Source organism: Megalobrama amblycephala, linkage group LG20 (genome assembly GCF_018812025.1).
Source record: "Megalobrama amblycephala isolate DHTTF-2021 linkage group LG20, ASM1881202v1, whole genome shotgun sequence".
NCBI classification, from domain to species: Eukaryota; Metazoa; Chordata; class Actinopteri; order Cypriniformes; family Xenocyprididae; genus Megalobrama; species Megalobrama amblycephala.
In genome coordinates this window covers 9,134,894-9,155,263 of record NC_063063.1, presented here as the reverse complement: position 1 = coordinate 9,155,263, position 20,370 = coordinate 9,134,894, and the positions used below count along the sequence as shown (strand labels likewise).

Sequence of the window (20,370 nt, the reverse complement as noted above, 5' to 3'; positions counted from 1 at the left end):
TAGTGTCTAAGCATTTGTAAATCATAAAAAAAAAAAAAAAAAAAAAAAAAATGTAAGTCATATCCGCAAGGTTCTGAGTTCTTTGCTGGCTGCACAAAGTGTTGGAATTACATAATGTCATAAAAGTCGTTTGTGACCATTCAATAACTGTATACATTCTCCTTACCTGTAGAGGGCAATGTTGTTCAAAGAATCCCAGAGACAGAATGGAGCAAAACAGAGTGTGTGTGTGAGAGAGAGTTAGATAGTAAATATGAAATACCCTAAAGTATCATGTAAATGCTGGTACACGAATACGGATATATGTAGAAATATTAAAAATGGTTATATCATTTGATACCATGCATGATACTGCACTGTACATGTTTGTAATGTCCACATATCAGGCCTCATGAAACACAAGCAGAACAAATTCATTCATTCATAAAAAATTATTTACAAATTATTCACACAAACAATTGTCCATTATTGAAGTGTGCACACACACACAGACACACTCTCTTTGACTCTCCGCCTCCCAAAGTGCAAGGTGAGCTAGTCTGAAATGTAAATGAACCTGAGGCAACAGGTGTGTGTTTGGTACAGGACTGTAACATTACCTGTTAACATTACCCCCCACCCCACCCCCCACACACACCTGTTGGACCTCTTAATTTACTGTTCTATTGAGCTGTCTGGGACAAACATTTATTGGCTTCAACTACATACAGCACAAGTTTGTCAATGATGAGTTGTGTGTAAATATATACTGTTTTGTTTCCATATGTTGTCTGATTCTGTTTCCATTTTTTGTTACATATCTGAGTGAGAGTGAGATCTGAGCAAGTGAAAGTCTAACCATCTACTGTATATTTCAAAAGTACTGATCCTTTATGGAGAAACTGATGGCTTCCTTAAAGAATATTTCTATTTTATTTATTATCATTATGTTCCTGTATGGCTTTCTTTCTTATTAGGAAAACAACATAAGAATGTTCACACAGCTCTTTTCAAAACAATGGGGCTGCTGAAGAAAAAAACCCCATAATTATTACGATTTATGTACCAAGTCTTCTGAAGTCAGGCAATAGCTTTGTGCTGCAGCACTTTAATCTCATTCACTTGCACATATTCAAAATTGCTGCCTCAAGACATGTTGTGCTAGATTTGATTCACTAACACCAACCACCATTGTTTCTTGCTGATCTGACAACACTGATCGAATCATTTCATAAACATTTACCATTGTCCCATAATTCAAAGAATAAGACTTTTTATTTGTCAAAGCAACCTTCAAATTGATGAGGTTATGAAATTCAGTTTTCATATGTTCACACTTTCTTAAAAAGTGTTTGAAATGTCTGCTGATTGTTTCATTCACCGAAGGCGCTGTTACCAAGATTTCCGAAATTGAAATCTTGATTGCTGCACACATGCTCATCATTTTTCATAGTTGTGTATTTATAGTCTCATTCACTCTCTGCACATTTTTGTCAAGTCTTGAATGTAATTGCCACTGCAGTTTTCTATAATCATAGTCCTGTCTTTCATGGTTCATCTGACTCCTGTCTGGTTATCTTGCATATGCTTTTAGATTGTGTGATCTGCATTTGTTTACCCTTCATCATGTCTGACTGCATATTTTGACCCTTTGAAAATTGTTTTGGGATTCATTACTTAGATTTGTTAGCTATCAGCGTTGCTCATTAAAATCTCAGCACATGGATCTGAACACAGCATCTCTGTTAGATCTGCTAGATAAATACACAGAAGACCACCACACAAGGGCCACCATACAATATCTAAGCAATTTTCTTTCTTTCTCGAAAAGTTCAAGGATATCAATGATATAAATGGGGTTCAATATTTTTCAGGTACAAGGAACTAAAATGCCTTGTAAATTGCTTATATTACAGGGTTTGAATATGACTATGAATATCCTTAGGATATAAAAATGTTATAATTCACATGTATTCTATGGCTGCTATGTCAACAGATTACTAAAGGAAAATAATTAGTAATAACTAATAATTGGTGGGTATATGTAACTCATTCCATTTGTCATCTGTTCTATGGACATGAATGATGCATCATAATGAAAAACTTTAGAATATCAGAATAAACACTTACAGGTCTGCACTTTTTCAAAATATCTACATTTACAACTCCACGCTGTGACCATTCCAACCAGAAGGTCTCCAAATACCTGTTCATGCGGTGTGTATCATATGGAGATGATAGCAAATGTGTTAGTGGTTGTATTATAGAATGGTAAAGGGTAAATTAGAACCACTGCTAAATGTTCAAAAAATTGTAAGCATGTGTGATGTTTGTAAGTTTGTCTATTTGTAAGTTTAAAGGTGCCCTAGAATCAAAAATTGAATTTACCTTGGCATAGTTGAATAACAAGAGTTTAGTACATGGAAAAGACATACATTGAGTTTCAAACTCCATTGCTTCCTCCTTCTTATGTAAATCTCATTTGTTTAAAAGACCTCCGAAGTACGAATCTCAACATAACACCAACTGTTACGCAACAGTCGGGATCATTAATATGTATGACCCCAATATTTGCATATGCCAGCCCATGTTCAAGGCATTACACAAGCCAGTATTAACGTCTGGAGCTACACAGATGAATCATCAGACTAGGTAAGCAAGCAAGAACAATAGCGAAAAATGGCAGATGGAGCAATAATAACTGACATGATCCATGATATCATGATATTTTTAGTGATATTTGTAAATTGTCTTTCTAAATGTTTCATTAGCATGTTGCTAATGTACTGTTAAATGTGGTTAAAGTTACCATCGTTTATTACTGTATTCATGGAGACAAGAGAGCCGTCACTATTTTCAATTTTAAACACTTGTAGTCTGTATAATGCATAAACACATCTTCATTCTATATAAATCTCTCCAACAGTGTGTAATGTTAGCTTTAGCCACGGAGCACTATCAAACTCGTTCAGAATCAAATGTAAACATCCAAATAAATAATGTACTCAAATGATCCAAAGTATGCATGCAGCATGCATGACGAACATTTTGTAAAGATCCATTTGAGGGTTATATTAGCTGTGTGAACTTTGTGAACTGTGTGAACTTTTTTATAGTCGAGAGCTCGGGGGGGGTGAGGGCAGGGAGCGCGAGATTTAAAGGGGCCGCAGCCTGAATCGGTGCATAGTTAATGATGCCCCAAAATAGGCAGTTAAAAAAATTAATTAAAAAAAATCTATGGGGTATTTTGAGCTGAAACTTCAGAGACACATTCAGGGGACACCTTAGACTTATATTACATCTTGTGAAAGAACGTTCTAGGGCACCTTTAACAGTACTATCAGAATTTAAAGGGTTAGTTCACCCCAAAATAAAAATTCTGTCATTAATTACTCACCATCATGTCGTTACACACCCATAAGACCTTCGTTCATCTTCGGAAGACAAATGAAGATCTTTTTGATAACAGAATGCTTTCAGATTTCCTTCCATTGACTGCCTTTGCAACTATCACTTTGACACTTCAAAAACTTCATAAAGAGATCGGAAAACGAATCCATATGAATCGAGTGGTTTAGTCCAAATTTTCTGAAGAGAATCAATCTCTTGTTATGATGAAAAAATATTGCATGTAAACATTGATCAGTGAATATGACCAGAAGCTCAACCTAACTTGAATAACGCACAAGATCAAACCTCTTCCGGAAGCTCAAACGTGCTGACGTAACCAATGAGGTTCATTCTCATGTGTTACGCAGCACGTTTGAGCTTCTGGAAGAGGTTTGATCTTGTGCATTATTCAAGTTAGGTTGAGCTTCTGGTTATATTCGCTGATCAATGTTTCTTCATTTGTGTTCCGAAGATGAATGAAAGTGGAACGGGTGTGGAACGACATGAGGGTGAGTACTTAATGACAGAATTTTCATTTTGGGGTGAACTAACCCTTTAAGAGTGCCATAAATCTAATATTCATTTCATTTTCATGATTTAGAGGTTAATCTCTATAGAGTTAAACTACTAGTTATATTATGTTATAGTAAAAATTAATAACTAAATAGTATTGTCAAATTAAATTTAAAATTGAGAATAATATAAAAATTTAAACTAATTTTAAATTCAACACTATAATAACAATGGGTTTATCTGCAGAAATTGTTACATTTTTTCACAATACCTCACATTACAGTTCAGTTCAATGGGTTGCAGACAGCAGTTCATATTGACATTAAGATCTCCTATTATCTTCATTTTTTAACCAACATCTAACAGCTCTAATTGAGGCACAAATGCTTAGGTCTCTCATTCTTCTGCCAGTTTATTATATGGGACTCTACTCTAATAATAATACTATTTCAGGCTCTGTAACTAGACTAGGTCATGTTTTTCTTCTCCCGTATTCGAATTTCCAGTCCCCATGGGAATGCCTTTTCAGAACATCCATAGCTGCTAGGAAGATTCCTGAAGGTTCCCTGGGCAACAGTCCAGGACAGGAAAATCTGCCTCACAGCAACCAAGGAAGGAAACCACATCTAGAAGGAGGGTCGTCACCTCTGAGGCCTCTGGTCTTCACACTTGATTGGCATGTCAGAATATTGCATGCATTATAAATAACATTAATTGCACCTTGAAAATGGTGTTTGGGGAGTAAATTAGTGTCTGCCAAGGCTCTTCTGATGGGACCTGCAAATTTAGGCAGATGCCAATTGATCTTCTCTCTAGTAACCAAATGTCAAAATTTTTAATGCCAAATGTTTAACATTAAAGAATCATGCATAGATGGGGCATAGCTTGCTTTCATCACCTCCTTTTGTATTTCATATTTCCGTTTAACCTATAACCTTGTTGTTGCTAATTCTAAGCTCTCCCAGAACAGCCTTGACTAAAACATGCCAATGGCCAGCTTCACATTCACTCACATTCACTCACATACATAAAGGCCTGCAGCTGTGAAGAAAGATGTGAAAGTTTAATTGGCACTCCTGAGCCCTTTTTTGTTTAAAAGACACTGACTGTGTTCACATAGGATGCACAGTATAGATACTGTATGCAGCAATAGTTTGAATATGCTATTTCAAACACTTTATCCAGTAGTGCTTTAAGAGGTATTTTGCAAGTGATTAAAGGTCCAATGTGTAAAATTTGGGAGGATCTATTGACAGAAATGCAATATAATATACATAACTATGTTTTCAGTGGTGCATAAAGACCTTACATAATGAACTGTTATGTTTTTATTACCTTAGAATGAGCCATTCCTATCTACATACACCGCGGATCTCCCCTCCGTGTCAAGTCGCCAGTCGGCATGTTTCTACAGCAGCCCTAAATGGACAAACACTCTACAGAGCACGTTATAGTCACTATGTTGTTCTTCTTCTAAATCGATCGTGTTTTTAGAGGCAGCTTGCATTGTCACTAAGTTGAATACGCACAAAGTAGTAGTAGTAGTAGTAGTAGTCATCTGGTATTTTAGAAGCAGAGACCGTTCTTTGTTGGATTTAAGAAGAAACCTCATTGCTTCACACAGGCTACTCTCTGTTGTCTCAGACGACATCTTTGTCTTGTGTCGGCCAGACGGCCACCGTAGCTTCTCTGAAAGGGAGGGGTGCGAGGGGTGTGCACCATTAGTTGCAGTTCTCAACCTCACCGCTAGATGCTGCTTAAATTGACACATTGCACCTTTAAAGGAATATTCAGGGTTCAATAAATGTTAAGCCCATGCAACAGTATTAATGGCACAATATTGATTACCGCCACAATAATAATAAAGTCAAGTTTTATTAAAGTACTTACATTAAAGGGATAGTTCACCCAAAAATGAAAATTATGTTATCATTTACTCAAACCTGTATGAATTTCTTTGTTCTGCTGAACACAAAGGAAGATATATTGACGAATGTTTGAAATCAAACAGTTTTGGGGCACCATTGACTTCCATAGTATGGGGGTGGGGGGGTGGGGGCGGGGAATACCATGGAAGTCAGTGGTGCTATTTAGTTACCCACATTCATCAAAATGCAGAACAAAGAAATTCATACAGGTTTGGAACAACATAAGGGTGTTTGAATTATTTGAGCTGTAAATTTGTTCTTGTCATTTTACTGTTGTTTAAGAGTTTTAGGAATTGTTAAGGCAACAAAGTTGTAAAATTGGATGTAAATCACACAGAAATGGTTAGTAAGCATTTTTTTTTCACTGAAATCATGTTTTTATTACTACTATTGAAACAGTAAATATTTTCATATTTATGGAATGGCTCTATTTACTTCCAATGTAAGTGTCCATTATGCCACAAGTGCTGTCGATTGAGCTCAACTTGTATAAAACTTGGAATTTTCCTTGAATATTTGCTAAATGTATTGTAATATCGCAAATTATAGTTATGCTGTAGCATAGACATTCTGAGACTACCATCACAAATATCGGTAGATTATATTTTTCATGGGTAATTTTGTACTGGGGCGACTTTTACAGCTTCCTGCACTGATGCAGGCCATTATGTTTTTATGTGAATGCATGTTTGTGAAGATAGCCAGGAATGTGTTTTGACACAACTCTATGTTGGATCAATAGCCATTGTCTAATTTATTGTGGTTGTTATTTCTTTGTATTTATTTTTTATTTATTTATTTTTTTTTTTGGTGAAGCTGAAAGTACACAATCCATATTTAAAGTAAAAAATAAAGCAGTATTATAAATAAAGTTTACCTCTCAGAGTTTACCATCATTTTCAGCATGACATTTCTTGAATTATGTTAGGATCAATGGATTGAATGCACTCTGCTATCAAAAAAACAATGCCATGTTGGCACTACAGATAACACTTTCAAGCAAACAGGAAAAATCAAATATCTTTTCTGACACATAATGCATCTTTTTCTGTTGCTTGCTTTGAAACAAAATATCCAACATATGCATGACCAGAAAATCATTTATTTCACTAACACTTTACAATAAGGTTGTATATAGTAAGCAGTTAGCTAACATAATAGCTGAAAACATGATGAAAAAAATGAACAGTGCTTGTAGAGCATGTATTAATCTTGATTAATTTTACATACACTAATAGATGTTTAACTTTACATAAAGAAAATTTAAAATATTGATCACTGTTTATTCTTGATAAATAATGCATTAACTAATATTAATGTATAGAACCTTATTGTAAAGTGTAACATTTCTTTGTTTCTTTTCTTTCTTTCTTCATATAAACCTAGTGCTTATGGACTAATTTACAACCACATCCAGACCTGAGATGACTACTGTTATAACCTAGTGAGCTGCCTTGTTATCTACTGTCTACATATAGCCAGATGCCAGCACAATTACAGCTTTCTTGTCAGTAGCACGTATGATACCTAAAATGTTTCGGTAGGCAGCTCATTAGGTTTGGGACTTTTCTGAGGAATTTCATGACATACCCCTCACTGTCTTTAGTAAAGGATTAATAAAATGCTATTTTCTTAATTTATGGATATGACTTATAAAGCTTTGAAGACATTGAATCATGCAGGCAGAACATTCAGGTGGATTTTAACTCATGGTTTATCTTGGCAGACATTCTGAATTAGTCTTGCTGGCACTCCACATAAGAAACTGAACAATCACACAGTATTGGTTGTGACATACCAAGAATCCACTCTAACAGTGCAAACACACTATGTGGTTGTCAACATTGTCTCATTATCTTTAAACATGAAAGTTTTGAAACATTTTAAATCAGAAAAGAAAAAAAAAAAAAATGCCACAGGGTGTTTTCCCTTGAAACAACTATAACAGTGATTTATCTTACACTGACTGATCATGAAAATAACAAGCCAACCTGTTTATTTCTTTTAAGTCACGTCATTAACGCTGCAGGATTCTTAAAGAAAATAGCTTTTCTGTGCTTCCCTAAAAACCTAACCACTGAGTATCAAAGCAATCTACAGTGCTTTTTACTTTTGCACAGTTTGTATACTATGTTTACTGAGACACCTGAAAAATCGTTGATGCATGCAAGAATGTGTTGCTCTGTAAAATTTTGATGTTGCCTGCAGGGACAACAACAGTACTTTTTGTAAATACCCAGTAGGATGAGTGCTTTACGCTCCGTGTGTTGCATGTCAAATGGAGATCTGACTGAAAAAACAACCACTGAAAAAAAAGAAGAAAAAAAAAACAGACAAACGCCTCCTTTAAAAGCGTGCAGAGTAGAAAAACCTCTTAGTCAAGATGAGCCTCAAGCCCGGCCATTTCTGAATCAATTATTCATCGGAATTGGATTAGATGGCCTCTGTGATTTCCCTACTTCTGTCTCTAGTCATCTCTGTCCATCTGTGTGTCTGTGGATGGTTTCTGTCTAAGCATGATATGTTTCACATTTCCCTATTGTGGACATTGCACTCCACTGGCCATGAAGCATCCTATGTCAAAAGTTCTTTCTGATTCTTTGGGAGGGTACAGATCAATCCTGAGTGGTAACTTGTGGTGTCAAGGGGTCTTTGTTTTTCCAAGGATTTAATCAATTTTAAACTTTGGAGACATGTAGCCCATTTCCCAGTGTGCCCATTGCCTTTTGGCAGCCTGAGAAGCTTCCTCCACATGTCATGAGCACTTGGCCTGGTGCTATACCACAGTGCTGATGGTGGAAGACTCCTCAGACTTGCCCTGCCTGCTGGGCAGAGACTTGAGATACTCCAGGTGGCGCCTGGCATCTTCCTGATTGTGTCTCACATAGTAGACCAGGTAGGAGATGACCATGGTGAACCATCCAAACATGGTCACCAACATGGCCACGTCCGTGGTCTTTTTGAGCACCACACACAGGTCCAGGTCTTTGGCCAGCAGGAAAGGCACACCTTGGGCTCCAGAGTCTGAGGGTTCAGACGTCTGACAGATAATGCCAGTCAAAGACACGGGCTCTAGGTCCAGGCGTGGAAGGGCTGTCTGCAGCCTGCAGTCACAGTGCCAGGGGTTTCCTGTGAGATTTGATCTTGCTCTAACACCTTCAAAGGCATCTGGGTCCAGCATTGTGAGCTGGTTGGACGAGAGATCCAGAAACTGTAGTGAGGCTGCCAAGCCTCTAAAGGCTCCAGGTTCAAGCAAAGCCAGTTCATTATGGGAAAGATCTAGTTCAGCTAGCAGTGGAAGATCATGAAAAGCATTGGCAGGGATGCTGGTCAGGAGGTTGTAGTCCAGGTAGAGACGTCGTGTGTCATTGGGAATGTCCTGAGGGATCTCAGTAAGATGCAGGTTGCTGCAGCGCATGGTCTTGCCACCAAATGAGCCCTCGCTGTCTGAACAGTAACAACGTTTGGAGCAGGAAGTTGCAGCGTGGTGGAAACACAGTGTCATCAGCACCAAGCTGTGAAACAGCAACCACATGACCACAGAGTGCCGAAGTAGCCAACCTGAGGGTAGCAGCATTGTGGGACGGCGAGCATAATCCCTTTAGAGTACAACCTGTGCTGAGAGCATCCAGGAGGCTGTATCCAACATCAAAATCTCCAACAGCTTGCAAGCCTAGAAGATTGAAGAATACCATAACCAGTTAATAGAGAATATATTTTTCTTTAATGTTTCAGACTTCTTGGAATGTCAGTGTACTTCATGTGTGCAATGTTTTTGAAGTATGAGAATGTTAAGATGTTTACTGATTAAAACATTTGGTGGAAAATGATTCATCTAACTGAAACAAATGACCCCTAAACCATTTCAGAGCAAATGCATAAATATTGAGATATATTTCAAACATTGTCAAAAGAATGAATAATGCAGATATCTTTTTTTTTCAGCATTACCCAGTTCTATTTAATACTTTTTAACCCTCTGGCTCTCTTCGTTTAGGAGTCAGACTTGCCTTCTTTACAGTCAAAAGTGACCGAAGCCTTGAAATGTAACTTTTTTGTTTTTTTTAGGAAAACCAATGTAATATATTTTAGTTCAATAATATTTTTTTGATTATTATATAAAATATTTTGAGGGTATTTTATGATACTATGCAATATTTATACAACTTTTATTAGCTATTTTTCCCTAATGAAAATAATACACAATTGTTTTCTAATATATTTTTTAATTATTTTTCAATTAAAGCAGTATTCCATGTTAAAATAGAGACAAGGCATTTAAAATCCTTTGTTTCCATCTGGTGGGGGTAAAAAAAAAGAAAAACCTATGTAATGCCATGGTGTAACCACTAGATTCCTATATAGTTCTAAGTGGCTTATAAATTCTCTAGTGGTTTTTAGACACAAATACTTATTTTTTTTAAGTTTTGGATTTGGATTTATACTTAGACATTCTCAAAGACTACTTTTTGTCAAGGTTTAGATTTTTTGGTTTGAAATGTTGATTTGAAGTATCGGTTTTTGCATTAATTTTACTACAGTCAAACCTGAACAAAGAGGAGAACATTTTGTTACACATAATATCAAAATTCAATAAAATGTCTATTTTGCACTCTTGGCATTTAGGAGTGTCACCCCTTCATTGCTGTGCACTTTTTTTCTGCACAGTGGCTGATTTGTAGTTTGCACCAACAAAAGATTCTTCCTAAGAATTTCCTATGTCAGTCATTTTTGACCACAAAGAAGGTAAGTGTGACTATTTTTTTTTTTTTACCCTTTAACATGTCTGAATCATGTACTTGATTTTTTTTTTGTGTGTGTTCATATTGCTAATGCGACAAAAGTCACCAAGTGTCATCTCATTCCAATGAAGCTACAATTTTTAAAATATAAATAAAAATAAAATATAAAATATTTGGTCAAAAATGACCAAAGAGCAATGAAGCAATGCCTCACCAGTCTCTTATGATTTAAGGATTTGTACATAGCATACGTTGCCCCTAATTAACACAATGAATTACATCTCTTATAGCCTACCTTTTAGTATGAGTAGTATACACAGGCACACATACACAGAACCATATATGCAAGGATCACAAACCCATACAGCCCAGAGGTAATAAGTAGATTAAAAAGCAGATTTATGCCTTTACCTTTCAATTTTAATTTACTTGTGGTAAATGGTTTGCTCATTGCTCAAAGCAATGGGTTTTTGCTACTATTATTTACCCACCGGCTTTATAACCTTTTTTCTACACACGCTAAGCAATGCTCACACAATTAAAAAACCTTCAAAGAAAATCCACTCATGTTGATAAGGTGAAAAGTGGAACTTCCTCAAAAGTGTTGGTTGATTGAATCCCTGCTATGCTGGCCTGATTCACAGCTCTGCCAGAGGCATTAATGTAATCCAGGACTGACAAAAGATGACAAGGCATATGAACAAGATGTTTCAGGTCTAGAAACTTCAAATAGAACAGTAGAACAGTTACATAAAAGTTATAATACTGTTGTCAGATGGCTTTTCTTTATTTTTTAAAAATCTAACATGAATCGCAAAGCTGAGTTACCGAGAAATTTGCCTTTTACATTTTTTTGACCCTATATCCTTGGGTTCCATCTGCTCTTAGCCACATCTGTGAAATGGTGTTCTACTTACATGGATATTCTAATGCCCTGTGAGAAATTGTCTTTTGAATGTGCAATTTGTGTTTCACTTCTCACATTTTCTCTATCTACGTGTCTCATTCATAATTGTTCCCTCACACATGGATTGCGGGGCTGCCCTTTGCTCACATAAAGGATATGAAGTGACCAAATGTAAATACCTTTTATAAGTTAACCCTATATATAAGTTATAAACCTAACCTTATATATTATATATAATTAACTAGACAGAGAGGCCCATCTAAATAAAGAGTTTTAGAGAGGCAGACAATTGTCTTTTCCTTCTCTGGCATTGTGACAAGACAACTTATTTAGCTTGTCCCAGAGTCTGATGGACATCATACAGTGCACATTGTGATTAAAAAAGCAATGAGCTGTGAGAGTGGACTGCCATGGTTTCAGATTTGGTGCATTTTTCATTCATCTGAAGTTTTCAAGGGGATCACCTAAGAAATATTAATGAAATTTCTATATATATATATATATATATATATATATATATATATATATATATATATATATATATATATATATATATATATATATATATATATATATATATATATTATATACATTATATAAATTTCTTATATATATATAAAAGCTTGTTTGCTGGTATTAAGTTATCTACAAGCCTTGTCATAGGGAGTTTGAGAACTTGTCAGCTTGGCTAGACTGGGAGATCAGCTAGCCCAGACAGTTGCATAAACATAGCCATTATGTTAAAGGGTTATTTCACCCAAAAATGAAAATTCTGGCATTAATTACCTCTAATTAATAGACCTTAGTTTATCTTCGGAACACAAATTCAGATATTATTGATAAAATCTGATGGCTCAATGAGGCCTCTATTGAAAGCAAGATAATTAACACTTTCAAATTCCCAGAAAGGTTCTAAAGACATATTTAAAACAGCTCACGTGACTACAGTGGTTCAACCTTAATGTTATGAAGTGATGAGAATACTTTTTGTGTGCAAAAAACACAACTTTATTCAACAATATCTAGTGATTTCAAAACACTGCTTCATGAAGCTTCAAAGCTTTAAGAATCTTTTGTTTCGAATCAGTTTTACTGAAATTTAATTTACTGAAAAAATTTAATTTACTGAAATCAGATTTACTGAAATCACATGACATTGGCAGTTTGATACATGCTCTGAACCACTGATTCAAAACAAACGATTTGTAAAGCTTCGAAGCTTCATGAAGCAGTGTTTTGAAATCACCCATCACTAGATATTGTTGAATAAAGTGAATATTGATAAAAAAAAAAAAAAAAATTGTTGTTGTTGCACAAAAAGTATTCTCGTCACTTCACAACATTAAGGTTGAACCACTGTAGTTACATGAACTGTTTTAAATATGTCTTTAGAACCTTTCTGGGTATTTGAAAGTGTTAATTATCTTGCTGTCAATGGAGGCCTCACTGAGCCAAAATATCAAAAATATCTTAATTTGTGTTCCAAAGATGAACAAAGGTCTTACGGGTGTGGAACGACATGAGGGTGAGTAATTAACGACTCTTAATGACTAATGACTTTTAATTTTTAGGCGAACGAACCCTAATATGACAAACTAGCAGTTAGTCAAGTGGCAATCAGTCAAACTTGGCAATCAGTCAAACTTTTTGGTATCAAATTAGATTAATCTATGTTTTTATGTAACTGACTTGAACATGTTATGAACAGTCTTGAAGAAAGAAAAGATGAATAACTAAAACGAGGCCACAGAAAACCAGCTTTGCCCTGCTTGATGCTGTTAGCTGTTACATTCAACCTTTATCCATAACCCTGCCATAGAAATGTCAGCAAACACAATACCGAAAAACCAAAATGTGCAAAGTTACAGACAGATAGAGAAAATATTCTATTTTATTTTTTACTACAGCTTTAAACACATTTTACACACGTTTTACATGAACTTCTTTAAAATGCAAAAGCATGGCTCTTCACTATGTAATAATCCAATGGAAAAGGCAGTTTTATGGATATCTCCTTTTTTTTACATTTGAGTTTTGAGCATATCAGACTTGCAAAGTGCAATATGCTTCTTTATCCTGAGCCAAAGTTATACTCCACAAATAAATCTTAATTTGAAAATTCATAGTTAACTTCGTTAGCATTACCACAAACACTGGTTGTACTAAATATTGCAGATGGAAAAGACAGCAGCCCAAATGATGTACAGTACAAGAGAGAGCGGGCAAGGAACACTGCCTGCTATTTGAACTGTGGTTGCCATTTTGGATATTTAATCCCATCAGCGTTGTGGTCAGTAATCCATAATAATAGTTTCACTTAAGACGCAGCTCATTTTGTCAAAGTGCAAGTAACGATGAACAACAACTTGCCTTGTAATTCACACTTTTTTATTTATTTTGTCCAGCCTTCTAAAAATAGTTTCCCACCTTAGCTCATTAATATATCAGCAGCATATAAGAAGCAGCTATCCTCTTACAAATCTTCAGGGCAACATGCTCTAGAAGGCATGCAGCTGCCTTGGTTGGCTTTTTCCAACCTTAACTATTGTATAAGAAAAATGATTTATAAATCCACAGAAGACTGCAGTTTCCACCAATACCATCAAGAAAAAAAAAAAAAAGAAAAAAAATATCACTGGTTTTATAATCACCGGTTCTCGCTACAGCACCCCCCACCCCAAATTATGTACAGTGGTTCCATACAATGCAAGCATGCTTTCTCTATTTAAATGCGTCATGATGAACTAAAGTTAATCAAGTAAATAAACATAAACACTTAAATTTATTAAATGTTATATAGGCATGTCTAATTTATTGTGATGTTTCTATACTAGCAAGCTAAACATTTTTTGTCTTTGCATACATGATGTTCAGTTTTGGAAGCCCAAAGATTGGTTACAACTTGAATGGATGAAGTAATCTGGATGAACAATTAATTTGTTGGATTAATTTGTTTTCTTTAAGTAAATTGAACAAGAAGCAAAATTATTATTTTTTTGAGTGTACTCATAATTCTCAATTCTCAAACAACACATCCAGAAAGAATAAAAGTCACTGGGTTTGTAGTTGACAAATGGTAGTGGACCCGCCACTGTCCACTTACGCAGATTAAAAATGAAATCGATCTCTAAGTACCTCTTAGTATCACATAACGAGTGGGAGTCTCCTAAAGAAGGGACTGTTTGTTGAAGGGAGGGGGAAATAAGACATTCTAGACTACAAAAGCAGCTGAAATGCCAGGCAAATACTGAAGGCTGAGAAAGAGAGAGAGAACGAGAGAAAGGAAGACATTAGCTCAGCTTTCATGCACCAGTGACCAAAGTCTTCCCCTGCCAGAAAAAACAAACCAAGACCGTTATTTATCCAGGATTAAAAGAAAACTGATTTTATCCTTGCAGTCCCATAAAGTTTCCTTTCTTAATGTGGGGAAGGTGACCTAAGGTAAAACGAGCAAAGTGGTGGAGGAGAGGTTAGATAAGAGTCACAAACCCCAAGCTGTACCGCTCATGAATACACAACAGGGTTCTGTCATGACATTTTCGCAAGTGATAGTGTAGGCCGGACACATAAGGAGAGACGGACAGACAGTGAAAGATGAGGACAACAAAGAGCTAAAACAGAGATTTGCAGAGAAGTATAGCTGAGAGAGCCAAAAATCAATGAAAGCTTAACAGCAGCTGAATGGACAGAGATTGACAGAATAAATGTTGAAACAAGACATGAGAGGGAAGCATGCAGGGGGTGAGGAGAAACCACACAGGATGTTTACATGATTCAACAGAGAGAACAAGAGAGGAAACAAGAGAATCTAAGGAGCAAGTCTTACATTACAGAAGAGAAGAAAGAAGAGAAGGATGAAAAACGAGGTTAAAAGGTTCAGGACAGAAACATTTTGGGGGAGAAAACCAATGTGACCCTGACCCTGCAATAAAAGGCCAACAAACATGTTTAGATTGGAATAAGAAAATTAGTGATGTTAGTGATGTAAATGTTGTTATTATAATAGATGACGGTCGCAAATTACTGACACATATGATTACTATTTACGCTTTATCCCTATTGAAGAATCAATAGTACATGATGTGTTTTGGATGCTTGTTGGCTGCATGGGATGCTAGTTTATGCACCACATTCTTATCTAGCATTTTGTCCTGCTGAAAAACATGGCTATGCTGGTCCATCAGTCAGACCAGCACCAAACAGCCACTAATCAGCACAAATGAACTCAAACCAGTATGGAAACGCATGTGATGTATGACCAGCCATGGGCACAGATATTTTTGTCTTCAGCAGTTCCTAACTTCTTCTATGACTTGTCCATGAACTTGTGTCCAGACTCTCAAACAAGAATACAGTATATTGTGAAGAGAATGAAAAATGCTTTAGAGTAGAGACAGGAAAGGAGCAGAGAAGCTTTGACAGAGCTGAGTTGAATTGAACTGTACTGAATGACATGTCATTTAGATAGAACTTGACTTAGGCCTAGATGATAACTGGCCTGATTTTACCACTCTGTCATTTTATTAAACAGTTATTCTTGTTGCTCTTTCTGAATGTAAGCATTATGAGACAAGACATAGACAAGACTCTAGAGAGCTCTAACATGAGTTGCAGTTAGAGTAAGTCAGTTTACCTTTGATGGCCATTCAAATGTATCAATGTATTCTGAATAAATAAAATAAAATGGACTATTTTTTTCCTGTTTGCTGCCTTTCACATCACAGTTCAGGAAAGTTCTTGGGACTATGCACATACTTGTGGTGCCATTAGCCAATAAGAGTTGCCTTGATGTAATTTTTCTGCAGCTTTAGGCCCCGTTTACACTTGTGTGTTTTCGTTTTAAAACGCAAAGTTTTGCTGTCGTTTACACTACGCTAGCGTTTTCGTACTTTGAAAACAAAGACTTTCGAAAACGCTGGAGAGCCCCGTTTTAGTTTGAAAATGCAAGGGTTGCGTTTAAGTATAAACGGACCAAAACGGAGACTTTTGAAAACGATGGCATGGCTGCCTACATTCGCTCTGCGTATCCTTGACGACCGTGTAAACAATAACATGGAGACTGAACTGCAGTCTTAGTTGGCTTTGTTGTAGTTTTTAGCAGCTATGTGCAGTTAAACTGCATTTTTTTAATACTACAGCTACCTACATGCGCAAGAGGCAACTGTTTACACTTGTACGAGCATGCCCAGTGTGCATGAACGGTCATGTGACATGCGTTTTTGGCCGTGTAGTGTAGATGGAGATCGTTTCTGAAACGCAGTGGAAACGTTAGTGTAGATGAGGATCGGTGTAATTTTAAAATGCTGATTTAATACAAACAGGTCTACAAACAGGACCTCAGAGTGATTAGTCACATTCCAATAATGGCTCAAGTGATAGCTTCAAATACTTAAAAAATCAAGTGCCCATAAGCAAAGATGACAGCAATTTTATGGGGCCCTCTGCCAGTTGAACAACTATCACTGAGATGCATGCTAACAGATTTGTCTCTACAGGTTTTATAAACCTTTTAAGCTAAATTGGGCTCATGAATTGTTCAAAAGAACCATGTTTCATGATTTAAAATCATGTTGCCTCTCTAAGTACTGTAAATACTCTTCAGCAGAACACCATAATCCATCTGTCAGGTAACCTGGAAATATAACACGGTGAATTATGTCTGACTTTATTTAACATGACTGAATGGCATAATGTTACCTTAAAACATAAAGTCATTTTCAGGTCAAATCTTTAGGGTAACAACTGCACATTTTCAGTTTTATACAGTATACAATAGTGTAAAGGTAAAATGTGTGTGGGTGTTGAGAGAACAGAGAATGGTGGTAAAAAAACAACAACGAAAAAATAGATTATAATAGCTGTTTGATGTACACCAAACAGCATGTTGGATGTTATTATATAAATTATGTGTGCGGCAGCTCATCATTTGGTTCAGTTTATGTCTTATGAAACCAAATCTTTAACCACGAGAAACAATTCTTAGTCTACAAACTATTGTGCTTCCTCATCTCTAATCTTCTTTAATAATTCATTTTAAACAATGTCTGAGTGCTCCTGAATGCTGGAGTGTGTGATAGTTTACACGGAGCCCTGGGATGCCAACCTGAACTGTTCAATAACCTGTTTTTTTTTTTTTTTTTTTTTTTCCAATAATCAATAACCTCATACATTTGACCTATCAATAACCATAAAACAGCATAGCACTGACACACGAACTCCAATTATCTTGAAGGACTAACAAATTAAGTGATGTATATATAAATAAAGTACAGATTTTATGAGTATTTTGTCTCCACATATATCAGTGAACAGTCTGACACATAGTTATGTATATGTATAATTAAAAACAGTATTGTCCACACTAATTATTAAGACAACTGCACTGTAAGATTTTATGCTTCATGTTGTAAGATCCAAATTACTTTATAATACGTTTTATTAAAGTGAAAATATTATTTAAAATTACTGAATCATGCTGACCACATTAATTAGCCTATTAAGCATAAAATTCGGTACAAATGACTCCTCAAGGTAACAACTGTACTTAACATTTTCACTTTTTTACAGTGTATTGTATTAATAAGAATATTTAAGAAATAATTTAATATGTAAATAAATATTTTAGAAGTAAAAACAGTTTTGCAAGTTTTGCCAGAGTTACAAGTGCTTTAGTTGGTTATAGCTGTTTTTCATTCATTTGCGTGTGACTCCTGAAGGAAAAAATAGTATTACAAATAAAACCAATAGATTTATTGTTATGAACCTTAATCAGACACCTATCGGATATCTAAAACCTTAATGTACAGCTGTCACGTGTGTATTATTTCCTCGTTTAAATGCGTTGGCATGTAATAGCGAGCGTTCAGTGCACTTCTCATTCAAACACATGACTGACTTACATTTTTCCTCTCTGTCTTCTGAAATCTCCTCTGCTCTTCTCGGCATTCGCCTTCGTGTGTTTGCAGCAGAGATGGGAGTTCAGTGTCATTTGCACAAATATTCCGTCTAGTTCAGTGCTGGAGATCCGCACGCTGCGCGAGCCATGGACGTGTCTGGACGCAGAGAGAGAGAGAGAGAGAGAGAGAGAGAGAGAGAGAGAAGAGAGAGCACTGATCAGTTTCCACGCAACCAGCCGCACACATCAGCACAGCATCAAAGATTACAAGAAATTTATTTATTTGTTCCAATTGACTCAATATATAAACTTTCATGAACAGATAATTCATTTAGTGTTCATTTAGGTATTCAGTCAGATATTTTCCATAATCATATTTTATAAATTTGATAACTGTTTCCAAATTATAATAAGAAATTCCATTAGCTCTAGGATTTTAAGCATAATATAGCTGATGTTTGCTTATGTCATATACTTGACAATAAGCAAGTGTGTGATTTTTTTTTTTTTTTTTTTTTTGGCACCTAAAGAAAAACACATTATAGATTCTGAAGTGTAAGTAGACAATAGAGATTGACAGAGAATGCAAATGCATGTCGCCTCCTATTTTTTAACACCTTGCGTTGATTTTTCTTGAGTGATATAATGTTAAGCCTGTGGTGCCTGTCAAGTCACATTTAAAGGTTAGTCTGTGAAAAGATCACTGAGGCCTCCCTCCATGCTGAAACACGACTTGTTTCATATTTACTTTAGCTATGACCACATGCTGGCTTGGCAGATCGTTTAAAATTAACAAACTAATTAAGCTTTGCCTCCAAACCCAAAGGCTATTTTTCTACTTCAGTTCCTGTAATTATGTTTTAGACATCAGGGGGAAAAAAACCCTTTGGACTGATGAAACTAATCATTCATATAGGCTATTTCACCCTCCTGAGTTCTCTCTCTTTCTCTGTCTCACACACTCAAACTAAATCAGACAGCTAGCTACTTAAAATGATGACCTGAGTGTGGGTGGGCTGCTGTTAATTCTGATTGATCTGTGACCTGCTGGAGCACTTATGGACTTAATGTAACAAGATGTGTGTAAGTGTGTGTGTTTGTAGCACTCCAAAATGATTGTCTTTTATACTTTCACATTACTATGTGATGTCATAAAGATAGGAGAACAAGAAGGCAAAGCTGCACCATATTACTATATTAAAAATCAAAGCAAGAGGGTTGTATTACATAATTCATCTTTGAAATTCTCAGCCACACTAGTATTTCACCCTTGAAATGGGAGTCAATCATACTGAAGCTGCTTAATCTATAAGTGATTGTATTGTGCTCACTGCATGACCTTGCATTCTCTGTGGCTCTGTAGTAAGTCCAAACCTTCAGGACAGAGCTTACACACTAGATAGAAAACATTAGATTTGTGAATAAAAACAATTACAGGTTTTGTACATCAGCATACTTCTAAAAAAGGAAATAATACATTTTTAAATACTATACTTAAAGGCCAATACTAAGTCGGCATTCTGATGTAGTACATAGAAGCCTGAACTGTCTATACAATGTTAAACAGCGTAGGAGACTGACAAGGGGGAGACGGAATTGGTGAATAAAGTCATTATTTTTGTTTTGTTTTTGCGCACAAAAAGTATTCTCGTCGCTTCATAACATTAAGCTTGAAACACTGTAGTCACATTGACTTGTCTTTACTACTTTTCTGGATTTTGAATGTGGTAATTACGTTAATTTTAATGATTCCGAATTTATGTTCCGAAGATGAACGAATAAGGTCTTACGGATGTGGAATGACATGAGGGTGAGTAATTAATGACAGAAAATAAAGTTTTGGGTGAACTAACCCTAAGTGCAAACTTAATGTAATGTTTTCAGACACTTAACTGCATGTTAATTGCAATTAATTGAAAATGTTTTATAGTTTAAATTTATATTAAATGCATTTAGAGCTGACCTTTAGACAACTTTTTTGACTCACTAAAGTAGGACATATAAGTATCATCATTT

At 35.8% G+C, this 20,370-nt stretch overlaps 1 protein-coding gene across 1 annotated transcript; it reads right to left on the bottom strand.

Annotated features, from left to right (window-relative positions):
- Nucleotides 1-6,406: 6,406 nt before the first annotated feature.
- Nucleotides 6,407-19,660, bottom strand: lrrc3ca (leucine rich repeat containing 3Ca). The gene is made up of 2 exons (XM_048171469.1): nt 18,359-19,660; nt 6,407-9,483 (listed from the first exon to the last, which is right to left on the bottom strand). The coding sequence occupies exon 2, from the start codon at nt 9,385-9,387 to the stop codon at nt 8,587-8,589; it is 801 nt and encodes a 266-aa protein (XP_048027426.1). The 5' UTR covers nt 9,388-9,483; nt 18,359-19,660; the 3' UTR covers nt 6,407-8,586.
- Between the last annotated feature and the right edge of the window lie 710 nt (nt 19,661-20,370).